Genomic DNA, 16,439 nt, shown 5'->3' with positions numbered 1-16,439 from the left:
TATGGTTTCAGCAGCAACAACATAAACAAATGACTTTTGTGGCCCAAACTTAACTTCCCGTAACGTTAGACTTACGAAAAGAATCAATAACAACAAGTCCCTCTAGAATAGATTAAATAAATAACAAGTAAAGTACCTTAAGTTCAGATCATAGCTAAAGCATATCAACCATTACACTGGGCTAAACTATGTAAAATGAATGTATAACGGTATAATGTAACATGCTAGATAACGTAAATGATCATTAAACTCTTGCCTGGCAGCCAAAATCCACACACAGCGATTATCCATTACTCACCATCTCCCCTCGTCTTGACTTTAGGAAACCGAAACATTTCCTAAAGACACCTATTTTCCACAACGCATTTGTTCCTGAGGTCAGTTTAGTCACTAGCCAGGCCGATAAACAAGTACAGCCCGGAAGTAAACTGCGGGCCTGACGCGTAACCGTGGCAACGCGCGTGCTTCCGATGAAACCAAATCCTCACAGCAGTGATCCATGCTCACTGTCTCTCCTCGTCTTTTGGAAACCAAAACTTTTTATTTTCCACCACGTATTTTTTCCAGAGGTCCGTTTAGTCGCTAGTAGCCAGACCAAATTATAGTAGCCTATCTCTGGTCAGACCAATAAACAAGCACAGACCGGAAGTTAGCTCCGTTTCGTAACTGCGGCAACGCGCGTGCGTCCGATGAGACGTCTACTTAACTGTGGACAATGTTCCACAGTTTTACCACAACCAGAAATAAATTTGCCATTTTGAACAATATTCTTTATACTTTCTGTTATATAATGCAAATACATTTTTATAATTTTTACCCAGTCTGCAAAACCCAGGTAAACTCTTTATTATTTACTGTTTCTACTGTTTTCTACACAAAATCATCCAGCATAATGTAAAGAATATTCTGTAGAAATATAACTTTGATATCTTTAATACTAACTGTTTAAGACTGTGTAAGATTGAAATCAAACTTTGAAGCTTTTTATAATAGTACAGCAGACAGGGTAAAAAATAAATGTTCTCTTTTAAATGAACTGTTAAATGTCTCTTAAATGTTCAAATGTTTTATATGGTGCTGGGATCATTTTTATAAGATTGTATTAAAACAGACACATATTATTAATATTATAATTATTTAACATAATCTGTCTTGCTGGTATTTACCGCAGGTTAGCTGTGCCGTAGTGTTGGTCTCATCTGTTCCACCAGGGCAGTCAGGATTATTGTCGCACACTTTGTTTATGGGCACACACATTGAAGAGCCAGGACACGGCCATTCGCCCGGGTAACAGTCTCGAATACTTGGGTCTGAAAGTTTGACAAACCCTTAACATGTGTTTTCTTAAAAAAAAAAAGATTTTACTGAAATTGCTTTTGCACATTATGATTTCTAATAAATTTCATTTTGACAGGAGATGGGTGTCGATATCTTACCACATCCATTCTCATCACTAAAGTCACCACAGTCATTGATGCCGTCACACACCCACTGCTGAGACATACAGCGTCCATTACTGCAGGTGAACTCTGACCCGCTGCAGGTCTTATACTCTAGAAGTGAAGACAACATAGTGGTCTGTTTAGTTATTATTAAAACCTACATATGCTATGCATACTTCATTCATCACTTTTGATAAGGCAGGCACACTGTAGGCTTTATTACTTAAAGACTCACCACAGTCTTTCTCATCACTGCTGTCCCCACAGTCATCCCAGTGATCACAGACGAAGGGCATCGGGATACAGTATCCATTCGTGCATTCAAACTGGTGTGGCATACATTGTCTTGCTGTTTAAAAAATAAAACATAGCATGCGGAATATGCATATGGATTTCAATCTTTGACATGCCCTTACTAAGTTAATATTATTAAAGATATTAAGGTTATATTTTCACAGTATGTTTCTTTTATGATTTTGTTTAGAAAACAATAAAGGCAGGGTCACATATATTGCTTGGATTCTTTGACACTCACTGCAATTGGATTCATCCGAACCATCCCGACAATCTAGCATCCCATCGCAGTGTTGAGCGTTGTCGTAGCACGCTCCATTAGCGCATGTCTTCTCTGTGCATGCTGGGTAGTCTGAATTCAACAACAGGAAATTTCACACTTGTGTTTTATTGGCATTCCAAAACCTGATGATCTTAGCAGCTATTACTTGTCATTCTAGTAACTGATTTATCCTGAGACTTTTATGTGCTAAATAAATGTTGAAGTCAAGCATTTTTAGTCTTGTAAAGATAATTGTGCTTATGACTTTTATGACATTCATCACAGGGCTGTTTGCAATAAATTTTTGCTTCGGTAATTCAGATTCTGTTTTGAATAATGCTGTACTCTTGTCACATTTCAAAAGTACAGTCACATGGGCATTTCTAAAACATTTGTGACACAAATCTCATGTTTGTTTTTGTGTAAACTGTGTTAGAGAAAATATTATGTGACGTTAAAGTAACATGGCATAAAAAATAATAGTATTACATTTCAGTGTAAAACCACAGAAATATTATATTTCTCTTATTTAAGAGTTTTCCTACTTTGGCCTTTAAGCACAAAAGAAACAATTAAAATTAAACTATTATTCTAAAAATTAAATAGGAATACACTGATTATTAGAATTTTTACAAATGATTACTATATGAAATAGCATATCAAAGGAAGACATTATTGGTTAATGCTACTTTTACAGAAGAAAGATGATCTTACTGCAGTTGTTCTCATCTGAGTTATCCACACAGTCTGAAACATGGTCACATTTGTATTGTTTAGGAATGCACTGTCCTTCTCGACAGGTGAACTGGTCTGTGCTGCATGTCTGGTCGCCTAAAAAACAAACCCTGCTTGTCATGCACCATCACTGATAATACATTGCTACAAATATCAGTGCCTCGTTTTTATTTCTCCATTGTATTGCCCTTTAAGATGCATGTAGACATACCACAAGCTCTCTGTTCATCAGAACCATCTGTGCAGTCTGCCTCCCCATCACATACAAATGCTAAAGGGATGCACTCGCCACCTGTCAAGCACTTGAACTGCTGAGAGCTACAGGTGGGCAAAGCTGGAAATCCAATTAGGAGAAGAATGAGAGCAGAATGACAATATTGGAATTTTTTTACATGACATTTTATGCTTGTATTATTTTCTGGAAAGCTCCTTTATGCAACGGTACCAAATATAAGCAATAAAAAGAAAACTCTACTATTTCAGTCTACTATTTTAACCAGCTGCTGTAACTTAAAGAAAAATAAATTGATATTGACAACTTATCTTGGTAAGTTTATTTAATGTAAAAACATTTTACAATTTAAAATAGTATGCTAAAATGACTACTTTTGTTTATCAGTTCAGTCAGTGGTCAGGCAGAGATACTTACGACAGTTCAGTTCATCAGAGTCATCTGGACAATCCTTCGTTCCATCACACCTCCAGTTTTGATCTATACATTGACCATTATTACACTGAAACTGACCACTGCTGCACTGACCTGCTCAGAAAATGATGATTTAGTTTTGTTTTAACAGCCTCTGGTACACTTTCTAACATGATAAAACATTACTTAACCTTCTAAGACCCGAGCTTTGGTTTGGCTTGCATTTTAGGTTTATTCTAGATATTTGGGTTAAATAAGAACCAATAAATATAATAACCAGATATTTTTCCACGTTTGTGTACAAAAGGTTTACAGAGAATTAAGTATTATGGTGCACACAACAAAAAAATTTGATGTCCACGTATGTGGACACACCAGGTCTTAGGAGGTTTAGTTGTATTTCAAATATGCCAAAATCATTTTGTGTCCATATGGTCAAAACATAAAACTGTTACAATGTTTAAAGATGATCATTACTCAAAGAGAAATCTGTTTATTACAGTAGATATTAGACATACATTATGTGTTGATGTGCTATAACACTTTGCAGGTTGGTTTTAATGACTTAAATTAGTGATGTTTATTGGGTAATTTACAAATAAATCTCACTTTTGCAAGATTTAATGAGTAACTTTATGAGTAACTTTAAGTTTATGGCTTTTTGGAGCTACTGTGTAGATGTAGAACATTGGAACTTCACATCATGTGATGCCTACTAAAATTTGAAACATTTTCCCTGTGAATTTATATTTAGATTATGCCTGAATATATTTCAATTAGTTTTATTTGATGGTGTCTATTTAGTTATTTGTGCAAAATTAATAGGTTCAAACTGAGCAATAGCATATTCAGGTCTCATTTGAAAACAATGTTTTAAAGGGATAGTTTACCCCAAAATGCAAATTCTATCACCATTTACCTCAACATAATTTTTAACATGTTGTTGAGAACCTATATGAGTTTATTTATTCTGCTAAATACAAAAGAAGATATTTTAATACATGATGGTAAGCATACAGTTAGCTGTACTCATTGACTTTCATAATAGGAATAACAAATACTAACTAAGTTAATGGGTGCCATCAATGTGTGATTACCATCATTTATCAAAGTATCTCAATTTGTGTTTAACAGAAAAAAGAGACCAGTTTAGAGCAACATAAGGGTGAGCAAATGATGAGAGAATTTTCATTTTTTGGTGAACTATCCCTTTAATTGAAAGGATGCCTCCTCTTTCTGTTGTTTCTTTAACATTAAGATGAAATCCCTTATTTACTGTAAAATAAGAAATTTATAATAGAAATATCAGAGTATTGATTATATTATAAAGAAATTATTGACATTAAAAACCTATTATACAGAATATGTTTATAGAAAACTGAGCTGTTATAACACTCCAATATTTCAAGTGCAAAACATATTGAACAAAACAGATATAAATATTAAAACATACTGTACCTTGCACGAAGCAGGGTCCGTAGATTAAAAATAACCATGTTAAAACACAAAAACCTAATCTGTCCATTTCTGAAGTATTTGATCAGAATTCTTGCACAGTTAAATAAAACAGGCCATGGAAAGAGAATGATGATCTTCTTCTGTTTCTGAAGCTGTTTCAGTGATCCATCCACAAACTCTTTACCTTCGATGAGGTCTTTGATGAGCTCCTCTCCTAAAATAAGCCTGGACTGAATGTAGGAGACAAAGGTACAAGCCTTTATGACCCCATCTTTGCTTGAATCTCATCTAAGATTAACTTTTACCAGTGAAACATGTCAACATCAGCAGAAAATTCTTCATTGTCATGTTCATGTAACTCATGAAGAACCATCCTTTTTGGTTTTTATTGATAAGGTCTTGTATCTGTTGCAGGGACAAACACACTTTTGGTGATTGGTGTGATTTCAATCTCTACACTGTAAAAAAAACTTTGTTGCATTAAAATTTTTGTAGAATCAACTCGATTAACTAGTCATTTCAACTTACTATTATTTATCTTGACTAGAGGTGAATTGTTATAACTTATAAAATTAAGTTGACTTTTCTCAACTATATTTTATAAGTTGTGACAACTCATCTCTGTTGACATGACTTGTAAATCTGAGTTGATTTAACAAAAAATTTTAAGACAGAAAAGTAGTTTATTACAGTGTACTGTGGAAACAGACATGTTTCTTTATTCATCTAAAAAAGTCTGGTGACAGTTTAAAATGTGCGATGGTCTATACACTGTAAAAAGATGCAGCATTTTTGGCAAATCAACAATATTTTTATGTAACTTCAACTTAAAAAAGTTAAACAATTTTAACTTCTTTTTATAAGTTATGTCAACTTTTTAAACTCAAAATAGAACTTAAAATAGTATGTTGAATTGACTTGCAAAACCTTGTTTTAACTTCATGCTGCAAATTAATTTGTAGGCTAAATTAAACTTTGCATGATTCTCTTCAGGGTTACAACAGACTTGTTAACTAGAGGTGGAAAAGATATTGCATTTGCCGACTACAATTCCACGTGGAAGTTCCATCGGAAGATGGTGCACGGGGCTCTCTAGATTTAGACTTTCGTTTCTGGCTAAATGTTTCATTTTGTGTTAACTGTTCAAATAAATGCCAGGTAGTATTTAAATAATACATTAGCTGTAATTTAAAATGTGTTAAAGTTGGAAAATATTCATGGTAGCACACTGTAAAAATTCTTTGCTTAAATTTTTAAGTTTCAATCAACTCAGATTCAAGTCATTTCAACTTAGTATTATTTATCTTGACAAGATATGAGTTGCTACAACTTACAAAACAAAGTTGACTTATTTTAACTATATTTTATAAGTTAGAAAAACTCATCTCTAGTCAAGATCAATAATAGTAGGTTAAAATGACTTAAAAATCCAAGTTGATTAAACAAAAAGTTTTAAGTCAGCAAAGATGTTTTACAGTGTGCTAAATCATCATGTTTAACCTTGATTTATAATAAATTATACTTATTTTATACTTTTTTATTCAACCCTTTTATTTTGAGGGGTGAGAACCAGAGAGGAGTAAGTGACATTTCACCAGGGCCAGAACAAAAAATGACCATGGTTTGATCTGACTTTCAATCTTTTATAACTCCAAAATAATGAAGAAATGTTTTGTCCTTTTGGCAGTATCTATCTATCTATCTATCTATCTATCTATCTATCTAGATCCTCTCTTGCAATAAAATTATGTATTCGTCTTGACTGTTAGCTTTGGGCATGATGTGTTATTTTTGCCAGACCTCTGTCAATTCTTCCTGCTGACCATTAGTTTACACTCTTATAACAACTATTTTAAATAAATATAAAGTAATTAATACAACTTAAATAATTTATATTTGATAATTAAAGGGATTGTTCACTTTAAAATGAAAAATCTGTCATTATTTACTCGTCCTCATGTTGTTCTAAATCTGTATGAATTATTTCTTTTTTTTTCTGATGAACACAAAAGAAGATATTTTGAGAAATGATGGTAAACACACAGCAGTAAGTGACCATAGACTTCCATAGTAGGAATAAAAAAATATGATGAAATTTAATGGCTACGGTCGCCTGTGTGCTTACCATCATTTATCAAAACATTTTCTTAGTCATTTTTCACAATCCTTCAAAAAAAATTTTTTCCTACTATGGAAGTCAATAGTCACTTACTGCTGTGTGTTTACCATCATTTCTCAAAATATCTCCTTTTGTGTTCATCAGAGAAAATAAATTCATACAGGTTTAGAACAACATGAGGATGAGTAAATGATGACAAAATTTTGTCACTAGCCAGGAGAAAAAAAATTCTGCATTTTTAAACAAATATCTTCATTTTAAATTAACTTATCTTCTAACAAATCCTTTTTCTGGTATGAAATATTACAGAGGAAATTTATATTTTTTATTTAGCAGAATATTCAAGCTTCTCTTTTCCAAACAATAAATGAACTGGTTTAGACATTCTGAAAAAAAATATTCATTTTGTGCTCTTGTGATAGGCTTGAAGCATGAATAATGGAGAAATGATTTTTTATTTGGTGGTTTAGCCCTTTAATAATAAAATTTTAATTGGCACAGACATCAAAAATCTGTTCAAAATTACAGGTTCAATTTCATTATCTCAGAATAAATTATACTATTTACCACCTGGGATTACTGAAAATCTGATTCAGAGAAATCTTATTCACCTAGTAAAAGTAAACCTGAGATCCAGCCCAAGTATTAACAACATTCATAACCTCATAATTACATTTAATAAATAAGCAAACATTTTAGATTTAATTAAAAGCATGGATATGTATTCAACTGTGTTGCTGTAATAAACAAACAAAACATTAACACTTCTACATGGATAGTCAGTATATAAAAAGAAAGTATATGCATATTTCTGCAAAAAAGCTATAGTTCATTTTTTTGAAACTGCTTAGTGCTCAATTTTGTTTAAATATTTAAATAAACCAAAAGCATATATAAAAAGAGTAAAACACACGCTGTTAATACCATAAAATGAAATACAGAGAAAAACTGAATTCTGTTCCTAAAATCAACATATATAAAACTGTAAAGTCTGTTTGTAATATCTTGAAATTTTGGTCATTTAAAAAGTAAAAGTCCTGTTCCAGAAATCAATCCAGTGCTGCTAATATCTGTGCATTCTCTCATCATCAAACCGATAGTATGGGTTTTGGGCGCCTCTTCCGCCATTTTCCACCTTCTTTACCCTGGAGTACACTGGATCTTGATTCTTGTACATCACGTCATCGTCATCATTATCATAATAATTGTACTGCAAAAAAAGCATACAGAAGTGTTTCTCTCGATGGATATTAAATCCAAAAGATCATATCTCTTTAATTCTTTGATATTACCAATAAATAAATGCTTCTGAATGTTTAGCAAGCCAACAACTACAAATACAGACACACAGTTCAACATTCAGCCCTATGGCATTTTAGCGGTGATCTTACTGCTTTGTTCTCTAGCTGATCTTTGGTCACCAGTGCCTGAGTGCTCCCAGTATTGCTCATCTCCAAATTTGTAGTCTGCCAATCTGAAGTAGGATTGGCTCGGGGGATCCTGGGAACTCCCGCAGGTTTAGGCATTTCCATTCCATTACCATGTGGGCTCAAATCTTTTTTAGACGGGGAGCTTTCTTTCGGTTTGCTACAAAAACACGTTCATATACAAATACGTGTGTTACAAATCCACTCAAAGCTTATGTATAAGAATTTTATTAGTAAGATATGTGTAATAGACTTTCACCTGCTTTTCACGACCAGCAGGGTCACAAAAATTATAATAGACACGCCGAATCCAATGGAAACCACAACCACGACCAAAAGATAAGCTGTAATGAGAATATGCATTACATGCTGACGCATACACAATTCCTGCAACTCCAAGAACAATGGAAACTGAGATAACGATAAAGACTGATATAAAGTTATAAATTAAAGATATAAAGAGGTATCAGTTATCAGCACCAACTTACGATTTTTGCAGTTGAATCCCGAAAAGCCAAAAGGACACCTGAAATAAACCACACACCTCTTAATGATCCTGCGCTACTGCTTTTCATCTCACTAAAGTCATTTATGATTATTACTTTGATGAAGGATGTATGTGTTTTTTGGACTCCTATATAAGATGATAACATGACAGCATTTTAATATAACATTATTTGTGTTTAACTGAAGAAAGGAAGTAATATACATCTATGATAGCATCATATGAGTAAATTATGAGAGAAGTTTAATATTTGGGAGAACTGTTTCATTAAATTCACATGGCCTGGGATTACATGGGCCTAAAGATTGGGGTACCACAGAGGACCTTTGTGGGCTCACCAAGCAATGACAAAACATTTAAAAGTATTCAGATGTGCCAAGACATTTTTTAAACTACACAGTCCTTAACATTTATACATTTTTCATGAAATAAAATTTTTCGCAAGATTTAAATGTGAGGAATCGCTTGAAAAACATGTCATGATGCATTTGCTTACTTTTCACAATCTTTTGAATCAACTGCTTTTTCCCCTTCAGGACAAGCTGTACAAAGACAGAAACATCAGCGCAAAATTAATCAGTATGAATGTGTGTATATTACAGTAAGCACAACACCAAGGACACAAAAATAATGTTAGACGACACTTACAAATGCACAACTGAGTTGTGAGTTCGGATTTGATATACCCTTCTCTGCAAGTGCACACTGCAATACCACCACCACGTACTACTGTCACAGGCTGTGGTCTTACTATCACAGTATCCAATTTCACACAAAGACTTTTCTGAGAATTGAGTAAAAGGTCAATGTTTACAAAAGTTGCTACCTTTTATTATCTGAAAAAGTGAAAATGTAAAAGTAAGCAATAAAACAGGTGAAAACTTACATACCATTGAATGTAGCATTTTTTAATGCATCATCAATTAATTTTTTAACTGTATCTGTTGTGGCACTGGATGAAACCTGATAGAAATTCTGCACGTCTGCAACTATACTGCCTTCACTGTAAAAAATTATATGTTAGATTTTACTGTAAGCACATTTTTTTATTATAGTAGATTCAACTTGAGGAGATTTTAATTCAAAATAACAAGAAAAACTGAAATAATAATTGAGTTCACTTAACCTTCTTTATATAAAAAATATGTAACACAAGTTCAACTAATAATGCTCATGTAGACTGTACTCAGATTAAAAATTTTATTTAACTTGCATATTAAAAAACTTCATGACTGCTTCTGTGGCAGTCATTTAATGGACTTGCTTCACCACAAAAATACACCGCAAAATGCATTTTTGATGTGGGTCTTCATTATTGTGGAAATATTATGTGTTTATCAGTGGTGGCCGTAGACTTCTCTTCCGAGGGGCGCAAAATCAAACTATGTGTTTGGAGTGTCGTGTGTTGCTCGTCATTTCAAAATATGTGTTGGTTGCGTCATGTCATGTGAACCATGTGCATCATGGATCTTGTCAAAATGTAGGCCCGCTGCACATACATTAAAAGGGTCCATGATAAAAGAGACGCCCGTGTCTACAAAATACTCGACACACACTGATTTAACACTAATCTTATTTTAAGCCTTATATTATGTTAAAAATTGTGGTTAATGTATTTAAAAAATAATAAGTTTTGATATTAAGTGTTTGTAATGTATGTCAAATACTGATATTAAAATGATCCTGTTCATAGCTAATTCCTTCTTGTTTTCCATTATGTAATATTTATAGGGAATTGCAATGAATCCAGTTAGGGTCAATTTGACCCGCTCCATCAAAATCGTCACAAAAAATCAAACACAATACAAGGGTTAAGCAAGTTTTTGGCAAACGTGAGTGCCTCTTTTATCATGAACCCCTTCGACACATGCGCAGCAGGCCTGTGTCCCGACAAGACGTGATGCACATGGTTCACATGACGCGCCAAACACATATTTTGACATGATGACCAACACGCATGATGGGCTAAATACATGTTGTGGTGAGCTTCGCATCATACGCCCTCGAAAAAGAAGACACCGGCCGCCACTGGTATTGATTTTCAGTCCATGTTTACCACAGCAAATAATGATTACCTGAATGGTGACTTTACAGAAAACTATAATTTACGACAAAAACAAAATGTTTAAATCCCTTTCTCTTATTAACAACTATTTAAATGCCCCATCAGTTCTTATTGTTTGAGAAAAAAAACATGAATAATGTAAATATTCAGGCATGAGAGCTAATGGGTAATCCTCACAGCATTTTTACTGATAATTTAAAGTTAATTACACCTAAAATTTATGTTACGTTTACTTTATTTTATTTGTATATGAAACAACTTGGATTTTTCAATTCACTTATTGCATACCTTTTTCCTTGTAGTTTTATTTTTTGTTGCATGAATAATGCAGTTTATGTAAAAATATTGTAAAAAAAAATATATGTTTTTAAGTAAAAGCTACTTATTATAATATGTCAATCAACACTATTCAGAGAGGATTACTTTTCCAAACTACGTTTGAGTTTCAACATGTCCCCCACGATGTCTGTGATTTTATGTACCAATTCAGACGGGACTAAAATTCTCAGGCTATTCCAGAGATGGGAGTGTCTGTTTTATGAGTTTGGGGACTGCCGAAGATCACATGCTCTGGATACACGTGTTTGTAATATTTGATATTTTGTTTAAATGTAAAATTATTACAAGACTTGTAATTTATTAATTTAATTTTAACAAATCAAAATAACTTTTGTAAAAAATGGTAAAAACGACAAATCCTACTAAAGTAGCATGACTTTTTTTAATGGCTGCTTATAATAAACACAAAGAAATGAAAAAATCATGATTAATAACATTTATTCTTACATGACACTGACAGTGGCCAGTCTTAAAGGAACAGTATGTAAGAAATGTATATCAATTAACCATAAAATGGCCCTGATATGTCACTAGACATTAAAAAAATCATGTTAATTTCAAATACTTATATCACTGACAACAGTGGTCTGGCCAGGATATTGTTGTTTAAAAAGTGGAGTTGCAGCCCTCAACTGATGTTTATGTTGTCATTTTGTGTATTGGCCACCAGTTGTGTGATTGCAGTACCAGTTTTAGCCACAAGTTTTGTGATTGCAATACCAGTTTTGGCCACAATCCTACATACTGTTCCTTTAACATTGTATGAGATTTGGCTTGTCTGGATTTAATTATTTTATTCCGCCAAATGGAAAAAAACATCCATATCTGAATAAATGGGACGCAGGAAGTACAAAATACGAACATTAGTAAGACCTTACGGCCGATCACGTTGGCCAAACCACAAAAATACACGTTTTCAAAAGATATTGCTGGAAAACACAGACATTCGTATTCGGACTGGACAAAAATTCTCTAAGGACTTCTGAGTTCGGCGAAAAAAACAGTAGGCAAATTGCTCTGGAATTTTTACGGCGGTCGTCAGAGAAAAACACAGACATGGCTGATTCAGACGGGATTAAAAACACAGAGGACCTCTGAGAAGCAAGATTTTCTCAGAGGTCCCCCTGTAAAACTAAAACTGTTCCGAATAGTTGTTGAGACATTTAATGACTTCACAGTGTTGTCTGTATAAGTGAAAAATAGATAAAAAATTTATATTTATAATGCTTTCAATAAAACATCTATTAAATGCCTAAATGTAAATATACAAGCAAAAATGTATACAAGGAAGTAAAATAGTCAAACAACAATAAGGAACAATGATAAGATGGACTCACCTCAAACTCAGAACTATGGAATCAATGTAGCCATCGCCTTTGAGAGCGTCTCTGAGCTATATTTCAGTTATGAATAAAGAAAGTGACAACATCAATTATTACCTATGCAAACATTTCATTTTGACACTCCTACACCCTTTACAAAGCAGAAGAAACAGATACCCTCTATTGACCAGCTGGGAATGAATCCCTTAAATGATCAAAAAAAAATTCGTCCCTTACCTCCTTCTGTATTTCTTCAGCTTTATCTTTAAACGCATCAGATTTCTTGTCTTCCATTTCTGGTTCAAAGTCGTCTTTCAAAGTTAAAGTACCAGGAAAAACCTTTGCTTCAAAAAAATAAGTGCATATAATTGATAGAGAATAGTGTATGTATGAGTATATAATATCAATTTCCCCACTGACACCAAATGTATATTAGTTTGACAAAACAATCTGCACTGACGTATTAATAACTAACAGGTAGACTGGTCATACCTTCAATACAGCCTATGATGTCATCGTAAACCAGCCCAAGCCGACAGACACAAACAAAATCACCCCCTGACCGCTCTTCACAGATTCCATTTCCAATACAGGGATTTGGAGAGCAGGGTCCTTAACAATCAAAAAACAATATGATTATGCAAAGAGGACATACATCCCGGTACAAGATCCTCTCCAGCAGTAGTTTTCAAGGTTGATTTGTAGTTTCTCTTATAACTTATATGTAATTATACACAAGCTTCAATAAATACAATCAGTTCATACAATATAAGGCTACAGTATTTTCATCTGAAAATTAAATAACCCAATGTAGTGTTTACAAATGAACTGGTGTACATTTTTAAGGTATGTAAACACATTTAAGGTACAATACACATTTGCTAGAAAAAAACTCATCTTTGTGGAGAGTGCATATTCATTTTTGACAATAGCAAGGTTGTGAATGCAAGTTGTACAGTGTTTTCAATAAAAACAAAACAAATCCTCTGACCCTCAGTCTGACCCTCATAACCTTTGTTTTTATTTGGGTAAAATTGAATAGACCATCTCCCCTTAGTAAGGTTAATTATCCTGTTCTTGAGTCATCACAATGAGGTACAAATGACATGTACTGCTTGTACATTTTTAAAGTCTGCTGGTGGGGTTTTTGATTATGGAGTACCTTTGGTGGTGGGGCCGGTTGTGGTGGCAGGCTTCTCGGTTGTGGTGGCGGACTCGGTCGTGGAGGCAGGCTTGCCAGTCGTGGTAGCAGGCCCGGTCGTGGTGGCAGGCTTGTCGGTTGTGGTGGCGGGCCCAGTAGTGGTGGCAGGCTTACCGGTCGTGGTGGCAGGCTTGCCGGTTGTGGTGGCGGGCCCGGTCGTGGAGGCAGGCTTGCCAGTCGTGGTAGCAGGCCCGGTCGTGGTGGCGGGCTTGCCGGTAGTGGTGGCGGGTCCGGTCGTGGTGGCGGGCTTGTCGGTCGTGGTGACAGGCCCAGTTGTGGTGGCAGGCTTGCCGGTCGTGGTGGCAGATCCGGTAGTGGTGGCAGGCCCGGTAGCGGTGGCAGGCCCGGTAGCGGTGGCAGGCCCGGTAGCGGTGGCAGGCCCGGTCGTGGTGGCAGGCCCGGTCGTGGTGGCAGGCCCGGTCGTGGTGGCAGTCCCTGTCGTGGTGGCAGGCCCAGTCGTGGTGGGAGGCCCGGTCGTGGTGGCAGGCCCGGTTGAAGTGGCAGGTCCGGTAGTGGTGGCAGGCCCAGTCATGGTGGCAGGCCCGGTCGTGGTGGCACCCCCAGTAGTGGTGGCAGGTCCGGTAGTGGTGGCAGGCCCAGTAGTGGTGGCAGTTCCGGAAATGGTTGTGGCTGCAGGCGGGTTTATAATAATAAAATGTCAATATTTCTTTACATAAAAAATAAAGACAAAATTATTGAAGAATGTGGATAAGAGCAGCATCAGCATGCTGTACAATTCTATCACAAAGCTGAGGAAAATTCCCACTACCAAATCTGAACAAACAAAACATCTAACATGTTTTCTCTCTTAATCAGTCCATCCTGACTTTTAAATCTCTTACAAAAAATGTGTATTCCATGTCACCAAAGTATTGGTAATATTAGGGGTACAGCTAAACTATTTAGTAGCCAATAATTTGAAATGGCTTTCAATATAAAGTTGACTGAGTGACACTATGTTGCAGAATAAGGAGACCAAATAAAGAGACATGGTAATGTGTAGATGTTATGAGGAGATGTATAGAATCTCAGTGATGGTGTGCCTTTTTGGTATACCTCAAAAATGTTTTAAGTCAGTTCCAGCATTTGGGGACAGAAATGTAATGCTTTATTTGTTTACGAACAATTTTTGCAAACTGATATGACTATTGAGTCATAATAGGTGGCGATAATCGTTCATAGGTCAATAAAGCAAAAAAGTTAAGGACTTTGAAAGCAATAAAAGTTCAACATGATGTCTCATGGAGATGACAAAGTTCATGTTGTACTCTTCCGCTTACAAGGTTAACTAGCACATTAAATAAGCCTGTCATAAAACATGACTTATCGAAACTGTAGATGAAACCAGTTTAGGTAAATTAGATTTTTTTTAAACCAAAATAGTTCATTGCTATGGTACATTTTCAGGGTTTGTTTAGGGTGAATGTAATGCACTATTGTTTAATGTATTCTCAAGATTTAATACCTGAAATATTTTTGAAAGCACTTGTTATTTTACTTGTAAACAGTGCTTTGAATTAAGTGACATATTTATAAGCCACAAAAGCGTTTGGTGTAGTTAGGCTATAGGTTTATGAATAAATCAAATATATTTGGTGTTTAAAACAAAAATAAAATTTCTCCACCCATGTCTGTAAATAAAAAATAACAAAATTAACAATTTGGGAAAACGTTTTCTACAAATATATATAAATAAAAAACTATCAATAACAATTGAGTGCTTTTAAGTAACAGTAAAGGTTATTATCTCACACTCTTTTAATAAGAGACACGTGTGATATGTGATTTCTTTAAAAAAAAAAAATATGATAAATCACTTTAGCATTTTTGTTTATAACTTATTTAACTGCAATGCTTACAACTAATACATTGACAATCAATCAGATTAAACATGAATGTATAATATTTCTCATAAAATGCAGTAAATAACAATTTAGACTCAAGAACGACAAGTAATGTAAGTTACTTTGTTACAGTTTTAAGATGGCATTAAAATCTTTGTAAGTAAAGAGAAACACTTACACTCCGATGCAGCCACCAAGCAAAATGTCAAAATGATTGTAAGTGGGGCACGCATTTTCAGATAGTCCTTTGATTATTTAAAAAGTAGAAAATAAAGAAATAGTGTGAATGTGAAACGTTATTGTTTCACACTGCCCTCTGTCTGATTCAAGCTCGCTGCGAAAGCCTCATAATAACGCTGAGTGACGTTACACATACAAAGCCACGCCTCCCGGAAACCTAAACAAATGAGTTATAAAAAACTGAAGACGTTTACAATTATATGGTTTTATTATAAATATTTAATTTTTTAAATATATGTATACTTCTTAAATATTAACATTTATAAAGGTCCTGCGCTAAAAATAATACGTTTACGTATAATAAAAAAAAGTAAATTTCATTGAGTTTCCAAAACACTTTTTCAGATGATTGATTGACCTGACTGGATCTGTTTAGGCTTATATAAAAAGTATTTTACGTTTAGGGGTTTATTTTGGGACCTTTGATACCAAATTCTTCTGGCAGTTAAAAATAAACTGCACATGATAATTCATTCACTCCACTAACCATTAATCTGCTATGGTCAGTAAGTCATTAGCAAAACAATAAAAGAAGCCACA

General features: G+C 34.5%; 2 protein-coding genes and 1 long non-coding RNA gene across 8 annotated transcripts in view; 1 reads left to right on the top strand and 2 right to left on the bottom strand.

Annotated features, from left to right (window-relative positions):
* The window catches only part of lrp2b (low density lipoprotein receptor-related protein 2b), a 57,695-nt gene extending 52,617 nt beyond the window's left edge, over positions 1–5,078 (bottom strand). For 3 of the 5 annotated variants that reach the window (XM_073866771.1, XM_073866772.1, XM_073866773.1), the window contains exons 1-8: positions 4,838–5,078; positions 3,383–3,493; positions 2,945–3,067; positions 2,713–2,829; positions 1,978–2,088; positions 1,678–1,791; positions 1,437–1,553; positions 1,167–1,310 (exon numbers count right to left, since the gene is read on the bottom strand). In XM_073866771.1, the coding sequence (XP_073722872.1) occupies positions 1,167–1,310; positions 1,437–1,553; positions 1,678–1,791; positions 1,978–2,088; positions 2,713–2,829; positions 2,945–3,067; positions 3,383–3,493; positions 4,838–4,904 (904 nt within the window). In that variant the 5' untranslated portion in view covers positions 4,905–5,078. Of the gene's footprint in view, positions 1–298; positions 430–1,166; positions 1,311–1,436; positions 1,554–1,677; positions 1,792–1,977; positions 2,089–2,712; positions 2,830–2,944; positions 3,068–3,382; positions 3,494–4,837 lie in introns of those variants that run through there. The other 2 variants (XM_073866774.1, XM_073866775.1) reach the window with 2 other exon arrangements.
* On the top strand, positions 463–2,480 carry LOC129420692 (uncharacterized). 2 transcript variants are annotated; one of them, XR_008636892.2, is made up of 5 exons: positions 463–835; positions 1,172–1,287; positions 1,415–1,522; positions 1,710–1,771; positions 1,927–2,480. It is a non-coding gene; the product is annotated as an uncharacterized lncRNA (long non-coding RNA). The 2 variants fall into 2 exon arrangements; XR_012369223.1 differs by lacking the exon at positions 1,927–2,480 and having other exon boundaries at positions 472–835; positions 1,710–1,826.
* A 2,314-nt stretch (positions 5,079–7,392) lies between the features above and the next one.
* On the bottom strand, positions 7,393–16,006 carry muc13b (mucin 13b, cell surface associated). The gene is made up of 13 exons (XM_073866500.1): positions 15,838–16,006; positions 13,904–14,445; positions 13,777–13,804; positions 13,107–13,226; positions 12,852–12,958; positions 12,630–12,685; positions 9,779–9,891; positions 9,537–9,710; positions 9,385–9,430; positions 8,872–8,909; positions 8,643–8,727; positions 8,348–8,543; positions 7,393–8,166 (listed from the first exon to the last, which is right to left on the bottom strand). Exons 1-13 carry the CDS (start codon positions 15,890–15,892, stop codon positions 8,020–8,022), a joined length of 1,707 nt encoding a protein of 568 aa, XP_073722601.1. The 5' UTR covers positions 15,893–16,006; the 3' UTR covers positions 7,393–8,019.
* Between the last annotated feature and the right edge of the window lie 433 nt (positions 16,007–16,439).

This window comes from Misgurnus anguillicaudatus, chromosome 4 (assembly GCF_027580225.2).
Source record: "Misgurnus anguillicaudatus chromosome 4, ASM2758022v2, whole genome shotgun sequence".
Classification (NCBI taxonomy): Eukaryota; Metazoa; Chordata; class Actinopteri; order Cypriniformes; family Cobitidae; genus Misgurnus; species Misgurnus anguillicaudatus.
Note: the sequence above shows the minus strand (reverse complement) of the source record. Positions and strands in the feature narration are given on the sequence as shown.